The sequence below is a fragment of the Anabrus simplex genome, chromosome 7 (assembly GCF_040414725.1).
Source record: "Anabrus simplex isolate iqAnaSimp1 chromosome 7, ASM4041472v1, whole genome shotgun sequence".
Lineage (NCBI taxonomy): Eukaryota > Metazoa > Arthropoda > Insecta > Orthoptera > Tettigoniidae > Anabrus > Anabrus simplex.
This window is the reverse complement of record NC_090271.1, coordinates 70814865-70836113: the sequence shown is the minus strand read 5'-3', so window position 1 is coordinate 70836113 and position 21249 is coordinate 70814865. Positions and strand designations below refer to the sequence as shown.

General features: G+C 37.2%; 1 protein-coding gene across 2 annotated transcripts in view; it reads right to left on the bottom strand.

Annotated features, from left to right (window-relative positions):
* Window positions 1-21249, bottom strand: part of LOC136877254 (RNA-binding protein 25) — a 305057-nt gene that overhangs the window by 177854 nt on the left and 105954 nt on the right. For both annotated transcript variants that reach the window (XM_067151122.2, XM_067151123.2), the window contains exons 7-8: window positions 20633-20830; window positions 15074-15159 (exon numbers count right to left, since the gene is read on the bottom strand). In XM_067151122.2, coding sequence (XP_067007223.1) covers window positions 15074-15159; window positions 20633-20830 — 284 coding nt within the window. The remainder of the gene's footprint in view (window positions 1-15073; window positions 15160-20632; window positions 20831-21249) is intronic.

The following is a 21249-nucleotide window of genomic DNA, read 5'->3' as shown; positions in this document are numbered from 1 at the left end:
TAGATAAGAATGTCATACATCTCACGATATGGCAGAGTACATCACTAATTTCAGAGGATAGTTCATATTTTCCCGTGTCTAGTTAAATTTCGGAAAGGCTATTCACATGTAAATTTTTAGCGTAGATAACTCATTTCTCTACATGCGTTTCAAATATGTTTTCATGACACATATACGGTTAGGTTAGGTACTCTATTTGAAGAAGAAAACTGTACTGATACTGTATTTCTCTGAACCCAAGACGTTTTTTTCCCTCAGAATCTCATGCGAAAAATCAAGGGTCGTATTGCATTTGTGGCCTAACAGTAAAGAATACCACTGGCAACTCTCGCGGTAACCACACTGCTTCTTTTCACCCCCGCATGCACACAAAATTCGTTGACAAGAAAAGACCGCCTCTTTATTATACATCGCTAGCCGTGACAACCAGTTGTTCAGTGCCTGTGTGTGACGTCACTGGATCTCAGGAAATAGTGAAGATAGAATGACATTCTGTTAATGTTATTTGCTTTACGCCCCACTAACTACTTTTATGGTCTTCGGAGACGCCGAGGTGCCAGAATTTAGTCCCGCAGGAGTTCTTTTACGTGCCAGTAAATGTACCGACACGAGGCTGTCGTATTTGAGCACTTTCAAATACCACCGGACTGAGCCAGGATCAAACCTGCCAAGTTGGGGTTAGAAGGCCAGCACTTTAACCGTCTGAGCCACTCAGCCCGACGAATGACATTCTGTTAGCCTCTACAAAAACGTTTCTCAAATCTGTAGAATGTAATTAAAACACGCGAGCCTTCGAATTCTTAGAAAGGCCACGGCTACTCAGTGGCAGAGTTACGTATAACGCGTCTACTGTATCTGACTCTTAGTAAAATTAAGTTTTATAGACAGCAAGAATATTATCGTGATGGATAGTCGTAAAGATACGTGGAACAGGTATTGCCGGCAAATTTTCAACGGGTTCTCGTCGATATTATGATGCCAATTTTAAGTTAATGGTTATTAAATACTCGGAAATGTAGAATAATTGTGCAGGCGCAAGAAAATATGGCATAGCCCTATGTAAAGTCAATATTTGGCGTCAGTGTGAAGACAAAGATAGCTAAAGAAATGTGTAGCCTACTGTACAAAAAATCCATTCAGTGGTCCGCAACAAGGACGCTTTAAAGAAGTCGAAGATGGAATTGTGTGGTATGTGCACGAAAAACGCAAGGGCGGAAGAGGCATACAGTGGTGCAATAAACTCGTTCGTTGACCTTCAACGTCCGTGATTAGGCCTATAGATCACTAGCCGCTGAAGCTGGCCGAACACGGCACGCGAGACGTGTGTGTAGCAGGAGCCGGTTTTACCTGACGCTGAGTAAAAGTACCGTGACAGTTTTACAGACAAGCAAGAAAACTTGCCTGATGGATTGCCGTATTGTAGAGACGCATGGAATAGGTATTGCTGGCAAAGTTTCAACAGGTTCTCTTTGGTATTATGATGCCAATATTAAGTTAATGGTCACTAAACCCGTGGAAATAAAGAATAACTGTACAGCCGCAAAAAAAATGCGGCATAACGAAAGCCAATGTTCGGTGTCTAAAAAGTTTAAAATGTGTACCTTACAACAAAGGCATTCATATGATTTTACAAAGCATTTTCTGAGCCTGATATAATATTTTTAAAAGAAAAAGAGTGGGGTTCGTCTTGGATTCGGAGAAATATGGTACTGTAATTTTTTCAGAATGAAATTAAACATGCACTTTCACATAGTATGACATTTTGAAAATTATCAAACAAGTAAGACGTAGTGTGGATATCATCCGCGGAGACGCAAGTTTTGAACAAACTGATTGGCGTTTCATACTGATTTTAATGTGTATGGGAGTTTTCCGACTTTTATACAAACATTGGATATAACGACAATCCGCTATAGCGAGCAAATATTCGCTATTGTAAATTCTCGCTATAACGTACTTCTACTGTAATTGAGTAATTTGTTGATAACAGATTCTTTCATGAATTTTTATGTGTGGATCTATTTTATTTAAATAGATTGTCACTGTTATTAAAATGTTGATCAATGATGGTGAACACATCATTTACAGAGTGTGTCCTATGTATGATACCTTTAAGCGTGCTCATAATTTGGGTTTTATTCGAGGTAGTTTAAACAGATCTCTGCTAAGATCCCCGAGGCTGGCGCCTCCATTGGTAAACCTTTCTGTTGACAAATAGTATTGTTGAAGACATAATAGTTTTTAATCTAGCGTAAATTCTAAGATACCACTATTTCTGTTTTACATAGTTTACTATATTTGTTCAAGTTACTTTTTATTAATTCAACCATGTTTTTGGATAAGTATGTTCAGGTACATATTACCTATATCAAAAGAATGAATAGTGTAATGAGGTAAAATGCTTTGGTCACATATTGTGTTTTTAACAGAAACATTGGCTTGAAAATGACGACGGGTTAACGAATGTTTTGCATAAATTGAGAAACTTTGTAAGTGCGGCTTTTTCTGAAGTTGATTATTGGTCTGTTGGGGGTGCCAGCCTTATGGATCTTAGGCATGGCTTTAGCTGTAGGTAACATAGGATGCATGTTCAATTTGCCAGTTTCCCGATCGTGTAGCATGAATGTAATATTTCTAAATGAACGTTTAAGATCTCTGTATTTTAATAGTGGGATCTCTTTTGACTATGGAAAATTGATTAACAGTGAAGAAAGAATGCGTTTTGTTTATATAGCAATCTTTATTCATGATTAACGTTTTATTGCCTTTGTCTGTTTTGGTAATCAAAGTTATTTTGTATAATTTTCTTTCGGAGGTTAACCAGCTGTTTGTTAATTGCACTGTTTATTGTAAGTTTGATGTTTTGAGTTGAATTTCAAATATATATATACATACATTACTTCAAATCCAACTTATTCTTGTTTATCAATAGGAAGTTATTTAATTGGTAATTCTGTTACGGCTAAGGTGATAACTTTTTGTGTGGAGGATTTTCCCAATTATGTTTTGGTCCCATGCTTAACATATCAAGATCCTTTTTTATTTTTTTTATTTTTACAAGTGGCTTTACGTAGCACTGACACAGATAGGTCTTATGGTGACAATGGGACAGGAAAGGGATAGGAGTGGGAAGGAAATGGCCATGGCCTTAATTAAGGTACAGTCCCAGCATTTGCCTGGTGTGAAAATGGGAAACCATGGAAAACTACCTTCAAGACTGCCGACAGTGGGGTTTGAACCCACTATCTCTCAAATGCTGAATCAAGATCTTAAGTTATCAATTTCATTATGGTCCGTATTGACAATTGATCACCATCAAAGGGTAGAGAAGGGTCCACCTATTCAATACCATTAGTTTGTATAGTGTCCTATATAACTAGGACTAGTTTCGACCCCACATACACTGGGTCATCTACAGCCATGATCCAAATGGAAACATATGCTCACATACAACCAATAATAAAGTAAACAATCTGGTATGTCTCAATTTACAATGCAAAATTAAAACAATGATTAAGTCCAACAACACATCCAAAATTGAAATCAAATGACATCAAAACTCATGTGGTTGGTGCCAAACTATGTCATCGCTCCTACAGCAACCAAACGTTCCTGCGTTGATGTGTGAGTTGGTATTCCCCATCTATATAGGCAAGCCACTTCATCTCTAGCTGGAGTAAATTCTTGATATAGGCATACACCTTTGCCTTTCTGGTTTAACAGGCTCCATTTTTTATATTCCTGGTCTCTAAGAGATCTCGTGAGTTTCATGGTGTCCAACGAGCCGTCGGGTGTCTGCAATTGAGCAGCATTTTCAGTGACATTCAATGGACGCGCAATGAGCAGTTTCAACTTCGAGGTTTCGTGTTGCTTCAATGTTCTCATTGCCAGCTTTGCGGAGGATGTTACGGCTATCGATTTGTTACTGTGACATGAAAATGGCAACAAGTATTTATTTGGGCATATGTGCTTAGGTATTGGAATTTTATCTCCCATTATTATCCATTGTTTGCAACGTTCGTCTATTTATGCAGTCTACAATGCAAATTTATTTTAAAACTTATCTGCAATTATTACATCAATTGCTGGATCCTCCCATTCGTACAATAAGTAAATCAAAAGTGCGCGCATGCACATAAATCACTTCTGCTCTGTGAGCGGTGGTCGCTTGCGAGTAGACTGGACTTGTCTGGCAGCCATAGTACAAGATGGCCGATCAACAAGTGTGCTTTGGAAGACATTTTGATGTAGTTGGAGAGTCTTGAAAATGGAGCGAGACACTCCGGGCTAGGAGGTCGAGAATTAAGGCTATGCCTTTAGTTTTGATTTATTGTGTGCTCCAACTTATTTTTAAATTATTATATTAGAAAAAGTTGTGCAAGTGTTGACCGTTACCGGCATGCCTGGCTTATAAATGTGGCATAAGTTGTGAAATTGGATATTCTACCACAAAGGTGTTAAGTACTGTGAACTCTTAATATTTTTGGGAGCTCTTCTAAGACCGTGGATTATTTGAATTAAAAGACTATCGTGAATCTACCTACATATTAATGAACCTTTTCGGCAACCGCTTGCTTACGTAATTGAACTGTGTTCACTTCTGCAGATGAAATTTTCTTAAAAGGGACCAATTCATCATCAAGATTAATTTTTTACAAATGTAACTACTTCCAACATTTTGACTAAGGCTAAAAACTTCAAGATCTAATTGTAATTAAATTGTGAGGTAATTTGGAATTGCTAGATATGCGCCTATGAGGTTGTGTATTCATCTATTTGTTAAAATATATTAACTTAACATTCTTGCTGAATTTTTACTCATTCTTTGGGATTATTATTATTATTATTATTATTATTAATTTTTTGGTCTGTGTGTTCCTTTCTGATTTTCTTCATTCTTGATATTTGCTTTCTAACTGCGCTGTAATTGTGTGTGTTGCCCGTAGTTTTGGTATGGGATCATTATTTACGTTTTTCTGCGGTTTAAATTATATGATACCTCATACACGCATCAGGCCCTGTCCAAAGCCGCCTCTATTTAAAATTGTTAACAAAGATTTTGGTGAACTGTTTAATGAAATGTAATTTCATAGTCATCTATGATAGTAATAATAATAATTAATAATAATAATAATTATTATTATTTTTCTTCTATAACGTCGAGCCTGTGAGGAATTGAAATTTGCTTGTTGCCTTTTATTTTTATGAATCTCATTTGGTTAACATTCTATTGCCCCTTTCTCCCCTTTGTTTGCTGTCTTATCCTTTATTATTTGTTGCGTCATATCTTATCCTGTGGGTATGCATTGATTTTGGTGGCTTTGGCATCTTTTACGACTAGCTCCAGTTGTGTGCGTCCTTGTTCTGTTGTTAATTGTGTAACATTTATATTATTTTTCCATTGTGATATTCAACTTAGTTGGGAAAATTTTCTGTCATTCATTTACTGTCATGTAAACTTCATTTATTTATCCATTTAAATTTTATTTGCTGTTGGAGGCACATTTTGTTTTTGGTGCATGTGACCATGTGTAATTAATTATTGACGTAGGAATGTATAGCAAATTTCAATTTTAACCTTTTAAGTGCTGAGTTACCAGTTGACTGTTTGGTACCAGAGTGCTGAGTTTTTTCATTCATATGTAAATTTTTTTGTAGAAGCCTCAATTTTAAACTTATTAGTGGAGTGATTAGCTTAAAATGTTTATAAATGTTGGTGGTTTATAAATGTAAATGGAAAATCCTACACTTACGTTCAATATTATTCTGAGAGAAAAAATTACAATTATGTGCCCATGCGTGCATTATAATTATACAAAGAAAAGAGCCCAAAATAATATTTCCTAAAATCTGTAGGCAACTAATACATGTAACTTCTTAGAAGTATATAAGTTGATATTTTAAAATACTTTCCAAACCTGGAATGTGGTGATAGTTAAATGTTTTCTACTGGTTGTTTGTGATGCCGATTTGTTCAACTATCTGCACCAACTCCACTGGCACAAAAGTTTCTAAAAAAATCAATTTTCGGGTTATCAAACACTACTTGGCCCTCAGAGCCTGTCACAGTTACCTGAAACTCCGGTGAAGAAAAGTAATCCATCCACCATGAAATTAGCGATAAAATAGCTTTTGTACTCACCGTGATTTTCTTCTTTCATTTAGGGGGCTTTGTTTCTCTCTCAAATACAATATTTTCGGCACTCTCACTTTCAAAATCGCTTAAAAATTCCTTAAAATGGTTATCTCCATCATCACTTTCCGCTGTGGTTAATAACTGAAAGATTCTGTGATCCGAAATAACATCGCTGCAAGAGGAACTAAATTGTTGATCCGCCATGTTTGTTTACATCACAGATGAACTCCACAAACGTCTACAAAAAGCTCTGTAAGTTACTGCCCGAAGCTATAATCTCTGATCAGTTAGTTCTACATAATGCTCAACAGATGGCAGGACATGTCAGAGGTCAAATTCTCACTCGAAAGTGAACCGGGAAACTCAAAAAATTAAAATTCTCGCGCACCGTCTATAGACGGGCATAGCACTGGTGGACTGGCCTCGTCAGCCCGTCTATAGGCGGGCGTAGCACTCATCGGGTTAAATAGGTTTATAGTTAGTTGCGGGCCTCAAGTGGGAATTAATTTCAATCATCTAATTAATGGTATTGATTTATGAATTTTCCTTATGGTCCAAGCAATTATAATTTATTAAATTGGTTGCAACCTTTCCAGTATTTTAATGTTTCAACATTTTAATTAAACATTATTCATTCATTCATTTAATGATGTAAGTTTTTAAATCTTCCTGATATTTAATTTCACTGTAATAGTCTATGTAGGTATCAGCTTTTGAATTTAATACTATTTAATATTCATTAAGTGGTATTTGCTCCTCAATTTTTCTTTCTTTGATTTTATTGGTTTTAAAATATATATAAAATTAAATTTAAAGTTTTATTTATTAAGTAAAAAATTTTCCATTTAACTTTTAATTTCGCCTGTTATTTGGTAGTTAGTTGCTTTGACCTGGCAACCCTTCAAGTATTAATTTTAAGATCCTGTCCTCTTTATTCCATTACTATTTGGGCCCTCCACATCTTATATTTGATGCTACTGCCCTCAAGGTGAGTAATTATTGTGATTTACATTAATATTGCAATTTCTGTGTTTTAATTGTTGTGTGTGTCCTTGGGTGCTGCAGTTATAGAGCTGCTTCCCACCTTGCAAGAAAAAGACCCAGACCTTTAACCGCTTTAGCAGAATAGATCATTGCATCTGGTGTGTCAGCTGGAAGTGATGAAATCTCCTTGAGAGTACTGTTAATCATTTTGTCGGCATCATCTAACAATCGCTGAGGAATATTTTCCAGTGGGGTGAAAAGGAACTGATATATCAGTGTGGGACACAAGGAAGAATTTACGATGTTAAATTTTTGATCAGGATTTAGCCAAGAAGTTGCCATGGAGTTATGTTTCTCTTGCAGTATGTGATAAATTGCTTAGGATCAAATACAATAGCGTCAGCGAAGTTAACACCCAGCTATTAAATGTGTTCAGATCCGGAAATGCACTATACAGTTGTTCTGCTTGATATGCACAAGTTTCCACTGCTAATTTTTCCTTTATTAATGTTGATAGCTATTGATTTGTTCGGTTTATTTTCAACCCTAATTCCTGAAATATCTCAATTGCTAAGCTAGTGATATAGAGAACTGATTGCTTGTTTTTTTTTTTAAATTATTGCAGTATCATCAGCAAAGCCCAAAATTGTCAGTGGAGTTAACTCATCACCCATACTGTATCCATATGCATAGATACATTGTTTTAACTCAATTCCCTAAATATGTGTCAGTAGTGATATTGTATAGGATAGGTGACAATGGGGACCCATGCATTACACCACGATGCAAAATGATAGGTTTAGTCCTTCTCAGATTGGCCCGGAAAAAGGTGGAATTATTTTCTTGCAGTTTGTAAATCATTCTTGTTAACTGAGAGGCGCATTTGGAAGAACTGAGAGTATGCCTCATATGTAAGTGGCCGACATTATCAAAGGCTTTACTTATGCTGAGGAAAATCAGGGTTATGTCATTCTTTCCAAGTTTAGTGTGTTGAAGGATGGATCTCAGAATGGCAGTGTTAATGAGACAACTGAGTGACCTAGTGAAACCTCACTGATGTTCACTGAATTGGCCTCAAAAACCCTTTCAATAATACGTCGTACAACAGAACATATAGTTATAGGTCTCAAATTTGATGGAATTAGCTCGTCTCCTCCTTTGAACAGCAGGACTGTACGAGCCTGATGGAAAAGTGTTGAGACAAATCCGGTATTTAACATTATTGTAGTGATTTTTTGCAATTATGTTAGATACTATGTTGTCCTTGACTGCTCGGACTATAACTTGTCAGGACCGGGGGCTGTGTCAACTGCTATTTTACTTCACAACTAAGAATTTTTTATTTTCCACCTTGTCAATACACTAAATTGCTTAAGACAACTTATTGGTTAAAAGGGGTATATGTTTCGTATATTATAAATATCTTCAGCCACATAAAATTAATTATAAGGACACTTCCTCTAAAGCATTGATACTTAGTCATTATATGAATTTTTTCATCTAAACAGTGTTATGTGGCTGAAGATGTTCATAATATACGAAACATGTATCACTTTTAACTAATAAGTTGCCTTAAGCAATTTAGTGTATCGACAAGGTGGAAAATAATAAATACTTAGTTGTGAATCTGTTGTAAGTGCAATACGGACCATGAAGCTGATTTTATGTAATGCTATTTTACTTGTCGCATAAATTATCTCAGCCTTGCTTATACTTGTCTCGTTCAGTGCTATCCACTGCGCTATACTCCTCCCGTATGCAATTATTGGGATTAAAAAAGATAGAAATGGTCAATATCCTAAACACTTAAATTACAAGACAGCATTTGTTAGTTGAGAACTTTCCTTATAGTTTTTCTCCTTTGATTGTAGTAGGGAAACTGCATTTCTTCGTATCTATATTTATTGTGTCTCTTCTCTCTGTCCCTTTTGGTCGCGCGTCTGGGTTAGATTGAATTAGAGCATCACGCTTAGCCTTTGTACTTTGTGGTGGGGTTTTGAACCTGGGAGAAGATTTATTGATTTGTCAAGAATTCGGCAAATCCATCTAAAAAGTGTACATTCTATTCTGTAAGGCCTTCTTTATACTGATGCATGGGACTGCGTTCATTCATTGGAGTCTACATCTAGCAGTTATATGTCTGGTATCTGTTCCAATTCTATACTTCCGGCGGGTGGTTGCAGAACGTGACTGCTATCCCCGGCTGTCTGGATGCAATACTTTGTCTGTACGCCTCTGGATACTTATATGTGTATTGACCCTGAGATATAGCTTTCCGCAACGGGGACAGGGAGATCGGTTATTATCAGCACATTCAATGCTAATAGGCCTACCAATTTCACTGATCTTCGAGGACCCTGAGGTAGTCTGTGTTGAGAATTGTGCCATGCTGGTTTTAGCCGGTTATGGTGCATAGTTTTCATTTTATTTTACATTTTATAGCCTTCATTGGACCACTTTAGTCAATTATTATTATTATTATTATTAAAAACTTTATTCGTCACATTGGACCACTTATAGTCTTCTATGTACACTTTTTCCTTGAAGGATGTACTGTTTGATTCTTCTCATCTGCCCAGTACTTTTTCATTCGTTCTGATCACTGTGTTCTTAATTCGTCTTTTATCTCTACAGGCCTTCTATGCATCATTACAGTTGAAAAATTGTGATTCTTAAGAAGGGTGGTAATTTTATTCTTGTTCCCTGCATCTATAATTTCAAGCCCAATTGTTTTGAGAACATCTTGAATTTTCATTGATCCAATGTCCCAGATATTTCTAGTTGTTGTAAAATCCTGTTTTCTGGTAATTGTAAGATGTGAAAGAAATAAGAGATTCTTTTCTTCATTGTGCTGGTAACTGGGTCCATCTCTCGATGGACAGTTTCATTGGGGAGGATTCTCCCGACTTCTTCAACCTGGTACTTTTTATTTATGCAAGTTCTACTAATTCTTCTTTCAGATTTGAGGAGATGATCTGTTTTTCCATTTTTAATTTGGAAAAGGTTTCGCAAGTGTATGTGGCTTCGGGCAAAGTTACAGTTTTGTAGTGTTGAATCATTAGTCTCTATTGACAAGCATTTTTTGTTATAACTTGACCAGGTTAGAAATTGCACTTTTTTTAATTTGTTGATTCTATTTATCCATGTTGCTTTCTCACTTAAGTTGTGCGTAATGATTTCTCCAAGGTATTTAAACTGTAGGACTATGTTAATTTTTCCATCATTTATGATGACCTCGTTTATGTCAAGGGGTTTCATTGGCATGATCTCAGTTTACTCAAAGGATATTTGTAATCCTATTTTTAATGCAATTTTCCGGAGACTGGTAATCTCAGCATGGACTTCTTCCATGTCGAGGGCCGACAGAGCTAAATAATACGCAAACCCTAGCCAATTTGTCCTTATTGAGGTTTTTGCTCCAATTGTGATTTTACGTGGGTTTTCTTTCTGCCAAATTTTCATGATGTAATCTACAGCCACATTGAAGCCCAGAGGGGATAATCCATCACCTTGTCTGAGGCCTGTACTTATTGTAAAAGCATTTGACATTTCTCCCCTGAACTTTACCTTTGAAATTGTGTTAGTTAAAGTTAGTTCAATAATTTCTGTTCATTTAGTGAACTTATGATTAGAATCACCCACGTGCTGTCCCATAAATCGGAAGATGAGTTAAATAAGGGAAAGTTTCCGGGTAAATAGGAAGGGTTGGCAGGTATGAGTATGCAATGTTTGTGTTGCTAGAGTGAAACTGCCCTTAAGAGGTTATGTCAGATATTACTTTACCATATGAGTGTTCACAAGCAGTATCTCATTGACCAATGCACAGTTAATTTTTTGTGTACTTGTTGTAGATGCTAAACTTATAATTATTACAACAATATTAGAGTATACTGAGTAGGGGAGGACCGGGCAAAGCGAAGAGCCCGGGTAAAGCTAATAAGTAAAATGTATGGAAAATTAGCTAGGTGTCACTAAGTTGCTTCTGCAGGAAGAGCTGCAATCTGCTAGAGACATGAGAATCAGTAGAAAAAGACTGCAGTGGTAAACAGAGTGAGACTGAGTGAGAGTGGAAGTGTTTGAAGATTTTTGCAACATTTCTTAAAATTTCATCAAGGTAAGAAACACACTGTTATTCATACATATTTATAACTATTTTAAAAGTGATTACGATGTATTTTTGTGTTGTTCCCAACCGCTTATGGACACCTGGTCCGAAGAAACGATGAAGAAAGCTGTGGAGGAATATAGGGGAAATCCTATTAACTCCGTTGCTACAAAATACGGTCTGCCTTTTTCTATGCCGTACTGACACCACAAATCCGGCTCAAGCAAGAGGCAGTTAGGCAGGTTTAGAATAGTTTTTAGTGAGGAACAAGAACTCTATCTGGGCAACTATTTGAGAGAAATGGACAGTCTTTTCTATGGACTCACAAGAAGGGAATTTATGAAATTGGCATATGATTTTGCCAACAGAAATAAAATCCCTTGTCCTTCAATGTGGAAAAATGTTAGTGCTGGAGCTGAGTGGCTGAAGAGGTTTCAGAGTTGACATCCCAAAATTATATTGCGGACACCAGAACCAACATCAGTTGCAAGGGCTCGCGGGTTTAATCGTCCTCAAGTGGATCGATTCTACAGTATATTATGGGAACAAATAGACAAAAACAATATAACGGCAAGTACTCTGTTCAATATGGATGAAACTGCAATTTCTACAACAATAAAAAAGTCCCCAAAAGTGTTATCTCTGGTAAGAAAGAAGCAAGTTGGAGTAATTTCCAGCACAGAAAAAACAGCACTGACTGCAGCAATCTGTTGCTGTAATGCTGCTGGAGGCTTTATACCACCATTCCTCATTTTTGCCAGAAAAAGGATGCAAGAGAGACTACTTGATAATGCTCCACCAGGAAAACAAGCAACAACTAATAAAAGTGGGTGGATGAACGGTGAGGCTTTCTTGGAGTGGCTACATTTTTTTCTTAAGCATGCTCGCCCTGGACCTGACAACAAAGTTCTTCTGTTGCTTGACAATCGTGAGTCACATAAATATTACCCTGCCTTTGAGTTTGCATCCAGGGAAAATGTTGTGTTTGTGTTGTTTTTTCCTCACATGACTCATAAAATGCAACCTCTGAATGTTGCGTTTTACGGCCCTTTGAAGATATATATCACGCGCAAGAAGTTAGCACATTCTAGAAGAATCATCCTGGGAGAATAATTACCCAGTTTGACATCGCTTGGACTGTTTGCACCTGCTTATTTAAAAGCAGCCGCTGCCCAGAATGCTGTGAATGGGTTCAGAAGTGCTGAACAGTGGCCTTATAACCCAGATGTGTCAGGGATGAAGAATTTGCACCAGCATCTGTCACCAATCGTGAAGTAGATCAGGATAATCCAATCACATCACAGATTCAAGTGTCTGATGAAGCTGAAGGAACCACACAGTTCACTGAGGAACCATCAGCAAGTGGCGATAATCCAAACCACTGCAGTCCAAAAAAATGAGGCCACTTCCAAAGATGACACCTCAAGTGAAGACCAGGAGGCGGACCTGCCAGAAAGCTGATGTCCTTACAAGCACGCCAGTTAAAGATCAGGAGAAAGCTAAAATGTCTAAGAAAAGGATAAACAATGCAGGACCTAGCTGTCAAGCCAAGAGACAGCTTCTAAAGAAAGGAAGTGAAGAAAACAGTGCAAGAACACCAGATTATGCATGCACAGTATGTGATGAACCATACAAAGAGCCTCCATCAGAAGATTAGATCTAGAGCACAAAGTGCAAGGCATGGAGTCATGAGTCCTGCACATCTTTTTTTGGGTGTGGCCAATATTATTGTGTTCAGTGTGAATAACAAAAAGAGCAATAAGACCATTGTTATATAAAGTTTAGATTTTGATTAAAGGAACAAAATAAGAATTATTAATTTTCAGTATATTGAATGTGTGCTTACTTTCTCTCCTTGTTTTCCTTAAGTTAGCTATTACAGGTAAGCTGTGAACGCTACAAAAACTATTGAAAACAAATTTTTGAATTTATTATGTGTGCGGATATCAAATATATCCTTTATTAGTAATAACATTCCCACTTTTCAACAATTCATTTTGTTATTCACTATGCCCGCCTATGTGGGCAAAGTGAATAATTTGACAGAATTTTAACTCTGAATTGTTTTGAAAGTTAGAAACTTCATTTTGTTCTGTATTGGACTGAGATTACAGTAAAATGAAAATGTTAAAGGTCCACCTTTTCAAGACCATGAATGTTTATTGATGTGAGTATATATATCACATAACGTTTAAAGAAGATTGGTACTAGTTTCGACGCTTATTGCGCGTCATCATCACCCAACGAATCAATTGAGCAAAATACACCTTATCAAATAGCAATATATAACACATGATAGCACCTACAAGGCTAATGTTAAACTATGACTAATTAAAATATAAAACACATGACAGCAAATACAAGGATTAATGTTAAAAGTTAAATTGTAACAAGTTAAAACAATTAAAGCAAATCAGAGAAGGTAACAATTGTTAGGGTATGATACACGAGAAAATAGTCCAGCTTGAGGTTTGTAGAACATAAGGTGTATCTATATACAGCACTTGAATGCACCTACTAAGGCAAATTTTAAATGTGACGTTAAAATGATGAAAGTATGGTGCGTATGACCATCTAAAACACACGACTTTCAATCTTTTCGTCAGGTCTCCGCGTTTCCATACTGAACTGGGAATCGTGACGTTGATTCAAATTATGATCTTCACACGACCACATTGATGGCTTATAAACCACCTAAATTAAGCCTGTTAATTAACGTAACTTAAGAGAACAAGGTTTATTCTTCCCACTGATAACATAAGTGACCTTATGATCTATGCACCTCAAGCTGGACTATTCTCTTGTTTATCAAGAATCAACAACTGGGATACCTTCTCAAAAATTTTATATTTTACGGTCAGAGGCACCTCATCATTTCAACTGGTTATAATCTAACAGTGACTTTATAGGTGCTGTCATGTGTTTTAGATGGTCATAATTTTAACGTTACATTTAAAATTTGCCTTAGTTGGTGCATTCAAGTGTTTTATATAGATACACCTTATGTTCTACAAACCTCAAGGGGGACTATTTTCTCGTGTATCATACCCTAACAATTGTTACCTTCTCTGATTTGCTTTAATTGTTTTAACTTGTTACAATTTAACATTAATCCTTGTATTTGTTGTCATGGGTTTTATATTTTAACTAGTCATAGTTTAACATTTGTCTTGTAGGTGCTATCATGTGTTATATATTGCTATTTGATAAGTTGTATTTTGCTCAATTGATTCGTTGGCTGATGATGACGTGCAATGAGCGTCGAAACAAGTACCAATCTTCTTTAAACGTTATGTGATATATACTCACATCAATAAACATTCATGGTACTGAAAAGGTGGACCTTTAACATTTTCATTTTACTGTATGAATTGTATCTGTTTTTTATATCAATTAAATGGAAAAATAACAAGGAACAATTAAAGCAAAGTTCATGTCATTGTCATTCGTAATTACAGAAATAAACTGATATAAAATCAGTTTATTCACTTTGCCCCGACTTCCCCTATAAAGTCCTTAGGGCTAAGTCTGATCTGAGGCCCATAATATAATAAAAATACCTGGGAACTACTGCCTACAGAATTCTCTCAGTTCTACTGAAGAACATCTTAGAAAGATTGAAGCTAAAACATACCCTCTTTTAAGGGCTCTGTGGTACTACCATAAGTTCTACAACATCCATATTATACTCTTTAACAGCTGGCCTAGTCCTCACCTATACTGAACACGGTTGTCCAGTCTATATACACAGCTGTCATACAAAACTTATCAATAGTGGTCTACGTCTTTCTTTTCAATACATCAACATACTGATCATAAAAATTAAACAAAATGAGAAAAGTACAAACCATGTTGGCATCATTGTGACCCCCATCCTGGCTAAGTTTCATCAACTTCTCTTGCGTCCGGGACATCTTCCGATCTTTAGTTTCAGCTGGAAAAAAAAGTCATGATCATTCTATCATTTGAAATGCTGAAACTTAAATATGGATCAGCAGAAGTAAATTTTCAGTTCTCACCAGCTCAAGTTTACAAAGACAAATTACATCTGTGCACCAGATTAATTCTTTCACAAACATATATATATTGAAACGGGAATGCCCTGTGAGCATTCGTGTGCATATATTTCTTGAGAACTCGCTAACACCCGGCTGTATGGATTCAAAACGAGCGCCGAAAGCGCAGGCATTGTGGGGGACAGCATGCAAGCAAGCGCTGCTACAGAGTGCCAGCCAAGGCCAAGTGACGTCACACCGAAAGTTCTGTTCGATTCTATGGCATTTCATCACGAATGGAAGGTTAAATTGTAATTTCGAGAACGTCACTTTGCAGGCCTAGCCAACAAATGCTACTACCCAAAATTTCATTAAAATCGGTGGAAGGATGGCCGAGATATGAATTTTTTAAGATGCTCACATTTTCAGTCTCGCCGTCCGACCTTGGGCAATAAAAGGAGGTCGCCAGCCTAGAGTGTGTCAGTGTGTCACTGAATGTGTCAGTGTGTGTGCGAGCGAGCACATCGTCGTGAACCAGTCGCCTCGCTATGTGATACGGTTTATTACTCTGTCCGGCTTAGGACCGGGGTTCGAAAGTACGTAATACTGGTGTTGAAAGCTTTCTCTGTGGACCAACTTCGTGTGTAAGCGAAAGCTTATTCAACGATAATATCGCTCTGTCGAGGCATGTAACATCATTTCGCTTTGTGAATTGTGTAATTGAAGGGACTGTACATTTTGAAACTGTGCTTAAAGGACTTAGGGCATAAAGACTGTGCTTTAGTTGTTTCCTCTACAAGAAACTGTGTTAGGCTATTTCGTAAAAATTGTGCCCTAGTGATAGAACAATTCTTTTATGGACAGTGTCACTTTGTTTCGTAAAGGACAGTGCCTACTTTTCTTTCAAAGACTGTGTCAATCACTCCGTGAGAAAAACAGTGTCGACATTTTCTTTTCATAAAACTGTGCCAACCTTCATTTTAAAAAGACTGTGTCAATCCATTTCACAGAACTAACATTTACTTTCATAAAACTGAGCCGATATTCCCTTTCAAGGACAGTGCTGATTTGTGGAATACGGTACCTTTATTTATTTTCAAGGGACTATGTTAATTCCCCTCATAAAAACTGTGTCTAAATTTGTGTGTAATATTGTGGCTCAGTGAAAATGTTACCTCTGAGAAATTACGTGATTTTTGTTAAGACTGAGTCGTAACAGAACTTGGTTCTCTTACACAAGACTGTCAAACTGTTTCTTTCTGTCTTCGCAGAAACTTAATTTATTTCTATGAGTGTGTGTGCTAGGACATTGCAGGTACTCATTACAAACAGTGCAGAGACTACGTCCGAAGGACTTAATTTATTTTCTTTTGCACTGAGATTGAGTGAAGTGGTAAACCATCGTATCTCAGAAAGTTCCAGATTATTTTCATTGCTTATCACTTCAAGTTCGATAGGGACTACTGCACGAACAATATTAATTATTCTCACAGAACTGTGACTTTGAATTCATCTCTTTTTTTCCCCCCTCAAATGTGCGTCCAACACCATTTATAGTGGAACCTATTCGGCCAGTAAACAGTGTCTCTCCTTAATGTGCAGAGCAGTAGAGAAGTGTCGTATCAGATTCCATTGACATTCTGTGCGAAAGTTTTACATTTCTCTGCTCCTTTCATGGGACTTAGTGGAATACAAAACTCAACAACTATTCCATGCTGCACTATCATCAGACGACCGCCCCAGGTTCGAGTCTCCTTCAAAAGCAAGGGCTGACAACGGCCGTGGGTTGACACTGACAACTTGGGCCGACGCCGGGAGACGACGCCGACGCCGGGAGACGACGCCGACGCCGCAGAACGATGCCTTCTCCACATCTTCAAGGACATTCAAACTATTCGCCTGTAAAAGGTGATATAATTTCTATGCAGTTTTTTGAATAAACTGCAAGTTCCACTTTAAATATGAACTAATTTCACCAACCTTCTCTCGTACTCTCTAAAACATGAACCGTACACGCCTTGGCGTTATCCATGCTCTCCGCAAAACTGAAGTACAGGCGTTCCTGTTTCAATATATAGTGATGTACGTATTTTTAAAAAAAGAAGTAAACTTCATCCAGTATATTTAGTAGCATCTTACTGGTATGTAAGAGCAACTTCTGGCTGAATGAAGAAAGCAATGAGAACTGCCTCATTCCTCATTTTCCTAGTATGCCTCTTTAGTGACGCCCAGGCTATCTACGACAGTTGATGGCAGACCTGTTGGAGACCAAACCAGCCTTTGGGATGAATACTCGACATACATATCTAGCAGAACATTCAACCTAGAACCACTCCTAAACACAGGTTTAATTTCCATGTGGTATTCTGTAGTTTTGAAATTTCCTGATTATACCAAATGTGCAAAATGGTAATCCTAAGTAATGAATTCCACATCTGTCATCCAACACTAGAGGATGGTTACCCAGTGTACTTCCTCGTAAAACAAGCTCCACCATGACTCATCCAACACTCCTGCATTTTCGAATACCAATGCATAATCCTTTTCTCCTCAATTTCAAAAGATTGAGGCCTAATTAATCAGCTCTTTGAGAGTTACTTGAATTCCACTAATCCAAGTCTCAAGTCAAAATTTAAGTCACTGCTGCCAAGAACTGTAATAACAATTCCTACTAAAGCACGACAAGTTGAAGTAAGTCCCTGGAATGTGATTGATGTAAGCGCTAGTTTCGTCAGTAGGAGTGACAGAGGGAGGATGGCGGGTAGGCCTGCCAAGCCGTGCGCAGTGATAGACAAAGCACGGAGCTAGAGCACTTCAATGCTGACTTAACAGAAACGTCTCCCTTGAGAGGTAGGCGAGCACTGAATTGCAGTCGCTAATCGGCAACATTGGGAGATGTTCACTTCTACTGGCTCGTGAGGAGACACACCCTTGTACACACTATTGGTCGAACATGACCAGGGACAGAAGGGTACAAGGGAGTTATTCCAAGTTTGCATTCCTTGGAATGGAAAAGTTGGAGTTGCCGAGCTTTACCTTACAAGGTATACGTGTTGTGGATATCCAGTAGAATCTCGTCAGAATGTTCTCCGTTAACAAGTTTTCCCGCTTAACATGACTATTTTCGTTGGTCCCAGTCCAGTGCTAATAAGTACGTTTCCATATACTCTTTACCATGTTTTACCTTCCTGCTTAAAACGATCAAATTTTTATAGCACTGTTTGATTAGACATTATTTAGCCCAGTATTTTTCTTTTTAAAATTTGGTTTACATCACAGCAACACAAATAAGTCACACAGCGACCCTTCGATAGGAAAGGGCTAGGAGCAGGAAGGAAGCGACCATGGCTTTTATTGCAGTACAGCCCCAGCACTTATCTGGTGTGAGAATGTGAAACAACAGAAAACCATCAGTAACCCAGTAACGAAGACCAAGTTCAAAATTTTGTTACATACAAAACAACTTGCAGTGTAAAATTCTTTCATTGTTACTTACAGCGTACGAGTTCTCTCCTTGTACGAGAAGGGAGACATATATGCCTTCTGTTTCTATCGCTCTCCCTCCCTCATTAGTGCGCCTACAGAGAGCACCTTGCGATGGTTTCAGGTTACTTAGTGTTCCTACTGTATTTCATTTTGCGTCTTAGTACAAAGCTTACAGAGTGTGATTAAATTGTGGAGAAAAAAAAGTGCGATAAACAATTATGAAAAGCTGATGTTCATTCAAGAAGTGGACTGCAATCTTCACATGAACTGTGCTGCACAGTAACTGAACATTCCTCTAACCGCAATGAACCACACCATACAAAGCAAAAGGAAAGAAATTGATCATGCTAGTGAAGAAGGAGCATGTAGCAAAAGAAAATGAGTGCAAGAGGGTGCGTTTCCTGAATGGGAATGTGTGTTACTGAAGTGGAATAAACAAGCCTGTATGTCTCATAACCCACTTGATGAAATAGAGGTTCCAATACAGGCAGTTCATTTAGCATAGCAGCTAGGACTCTAGAAAACTTTTAAGCTTCCAATGGCTGAATCAGGAAATTTAAAAACAAGCATAATCTATGTGCAAGGTTCCTAACATGAACTCATGACTATAGAAACATGCAGAGAAACTACACTGCAATCACTTTGAGAATTACAGTTCGAATTACGTTCCTAATGCAGATGAAACATTGCTATTACTTCACCTACCTGACAAAACTTTGGCATTTAAGGGTGAGAAATGTCACAGTGGAAAGCTAAAGAGAGACTGACAGTCATATTGCGTTGCAATGAAAATGGAAAAGAAAACAATTCAATGCCTTTTTTTTTTCTGAATGCACACACACTTTCATGCAAGTATACTTCAAATCCGAAAGCCTGAGTAACAGCCGTAGTATTTGAGTCATATTTATGGGTTCTAAAAACAAAAAAAATCCTTTTGCTTCTTGACCAGCATGTGGCACATCCTACAGACAAGTCCTATCATCAGAATGTGAAAGTTATATTCTTTCCAGCAAATTGCACAAGTCACCTGCAGCCTCTCGATAAGGGTATCACACCATGTGTCAAGCAAAATTATAGAAAGAGCTTGTTCAAAGACGGTTGACTTCTCTTCATTCCACAACGAGGGAGTTAAACATCTCTGATGCAATACATTTAGTAAAATATGCTAGGGATTCATGTTTTGAAAACATCGTAAGAAGCTGTTTCAATAAAGTCGACTAAAGCAGTCTTGCTACTGATGACATACCTGCAAGTGAAAGCATAGCGGAAGCGGATGATTGGTGTGAGATAGTGAGGGAGAAAGAATGCATAACTAACGCCACTGCTGACTACACAGTGTGTGACGACAATGTCGTGGTTTGTCAGTCTGCAATTCGATGAAATCCTGGATCTCCATACATTCGAGAAGCTGCAAAAGTAAAAAAATGATGATGATATGGAATCAACAAGCTTGCCTATGCTGTTAAATGCCATAGACGCAATGGATACTGTTCAATAATTTGTGTTGAACTTTGTTGTTGTCACTGATGTTATGGCTGCACTGAGATACAAAATAAAATATTTAAAAAAAAAAAATATATATATATATATATATATATATATAAAAACATTTACTCAGGATATGAATTTCAGACTACAGCGTACCCGAATCTGTGAAAAATAATTACCACCACATCACTGGCCTAAACACACAATAAATTGTACACTTTCCTATTTTTTTTCCTTCAGTAATTCATTTTCCTGTGTATGATCTTTAAATATTTTAGCCCATTGAAATATGTGCTAATGAGATTCCACACTCTCTGCATGTGTGTGTATGTGTGCGCGTGGTGTGTGTGTTTAACTATATCTGAAAACATATGCCGGTGTCTCCAGAAAAATCTACACAAAACCAACTTAACACAACACGTTCCCTGTAAATCTCACCTTCAAACTTGGCCCTCTCCGTCTTGACAGCTGTACCGGAGTAGTTATTCATGTCGGACTCATAATCATCCATGATAGCAACAATACGGTCCATAGTTGCCTTGTCACTTTGCTTCATATTTTCATCCATATAATCATCCTCATCTTGATTCTCATCCGGTGCAGGAGAACGGCCTCTTAGCTTCTTCCGCCTTTCCGCTAAAAATAATGTAAAAAAATCAATCATTTTCAAAAAGTTAACAACAACAACAACAATAATAATAATAATAATAATAATAATAATAATAATAATAATAATAATAATAATAATGCACGTAATTCTAACCTGTGATGTTCTTAAGACATAAATAGGGCACATTTATTTATTTATTTATTGCGCACTCCTGGTTTTTATCTTTTACTCCACTTACTTACCTAAATCTGTTTTCCCTGTGATATTAATGTTTTCCTTGCATTAAATTTAGCAGCACATAGTACATAAGAGTGACGTTCGAGCATGTTTACCATACTCTGGAATCTCATCTAGAAATATATTTTGCACAAACACGTGCAATGGCACAAAGAACTTGAGGTAAATGTCACAAGTCAAACAAGCTAGAATTTGATATAGATGTTGA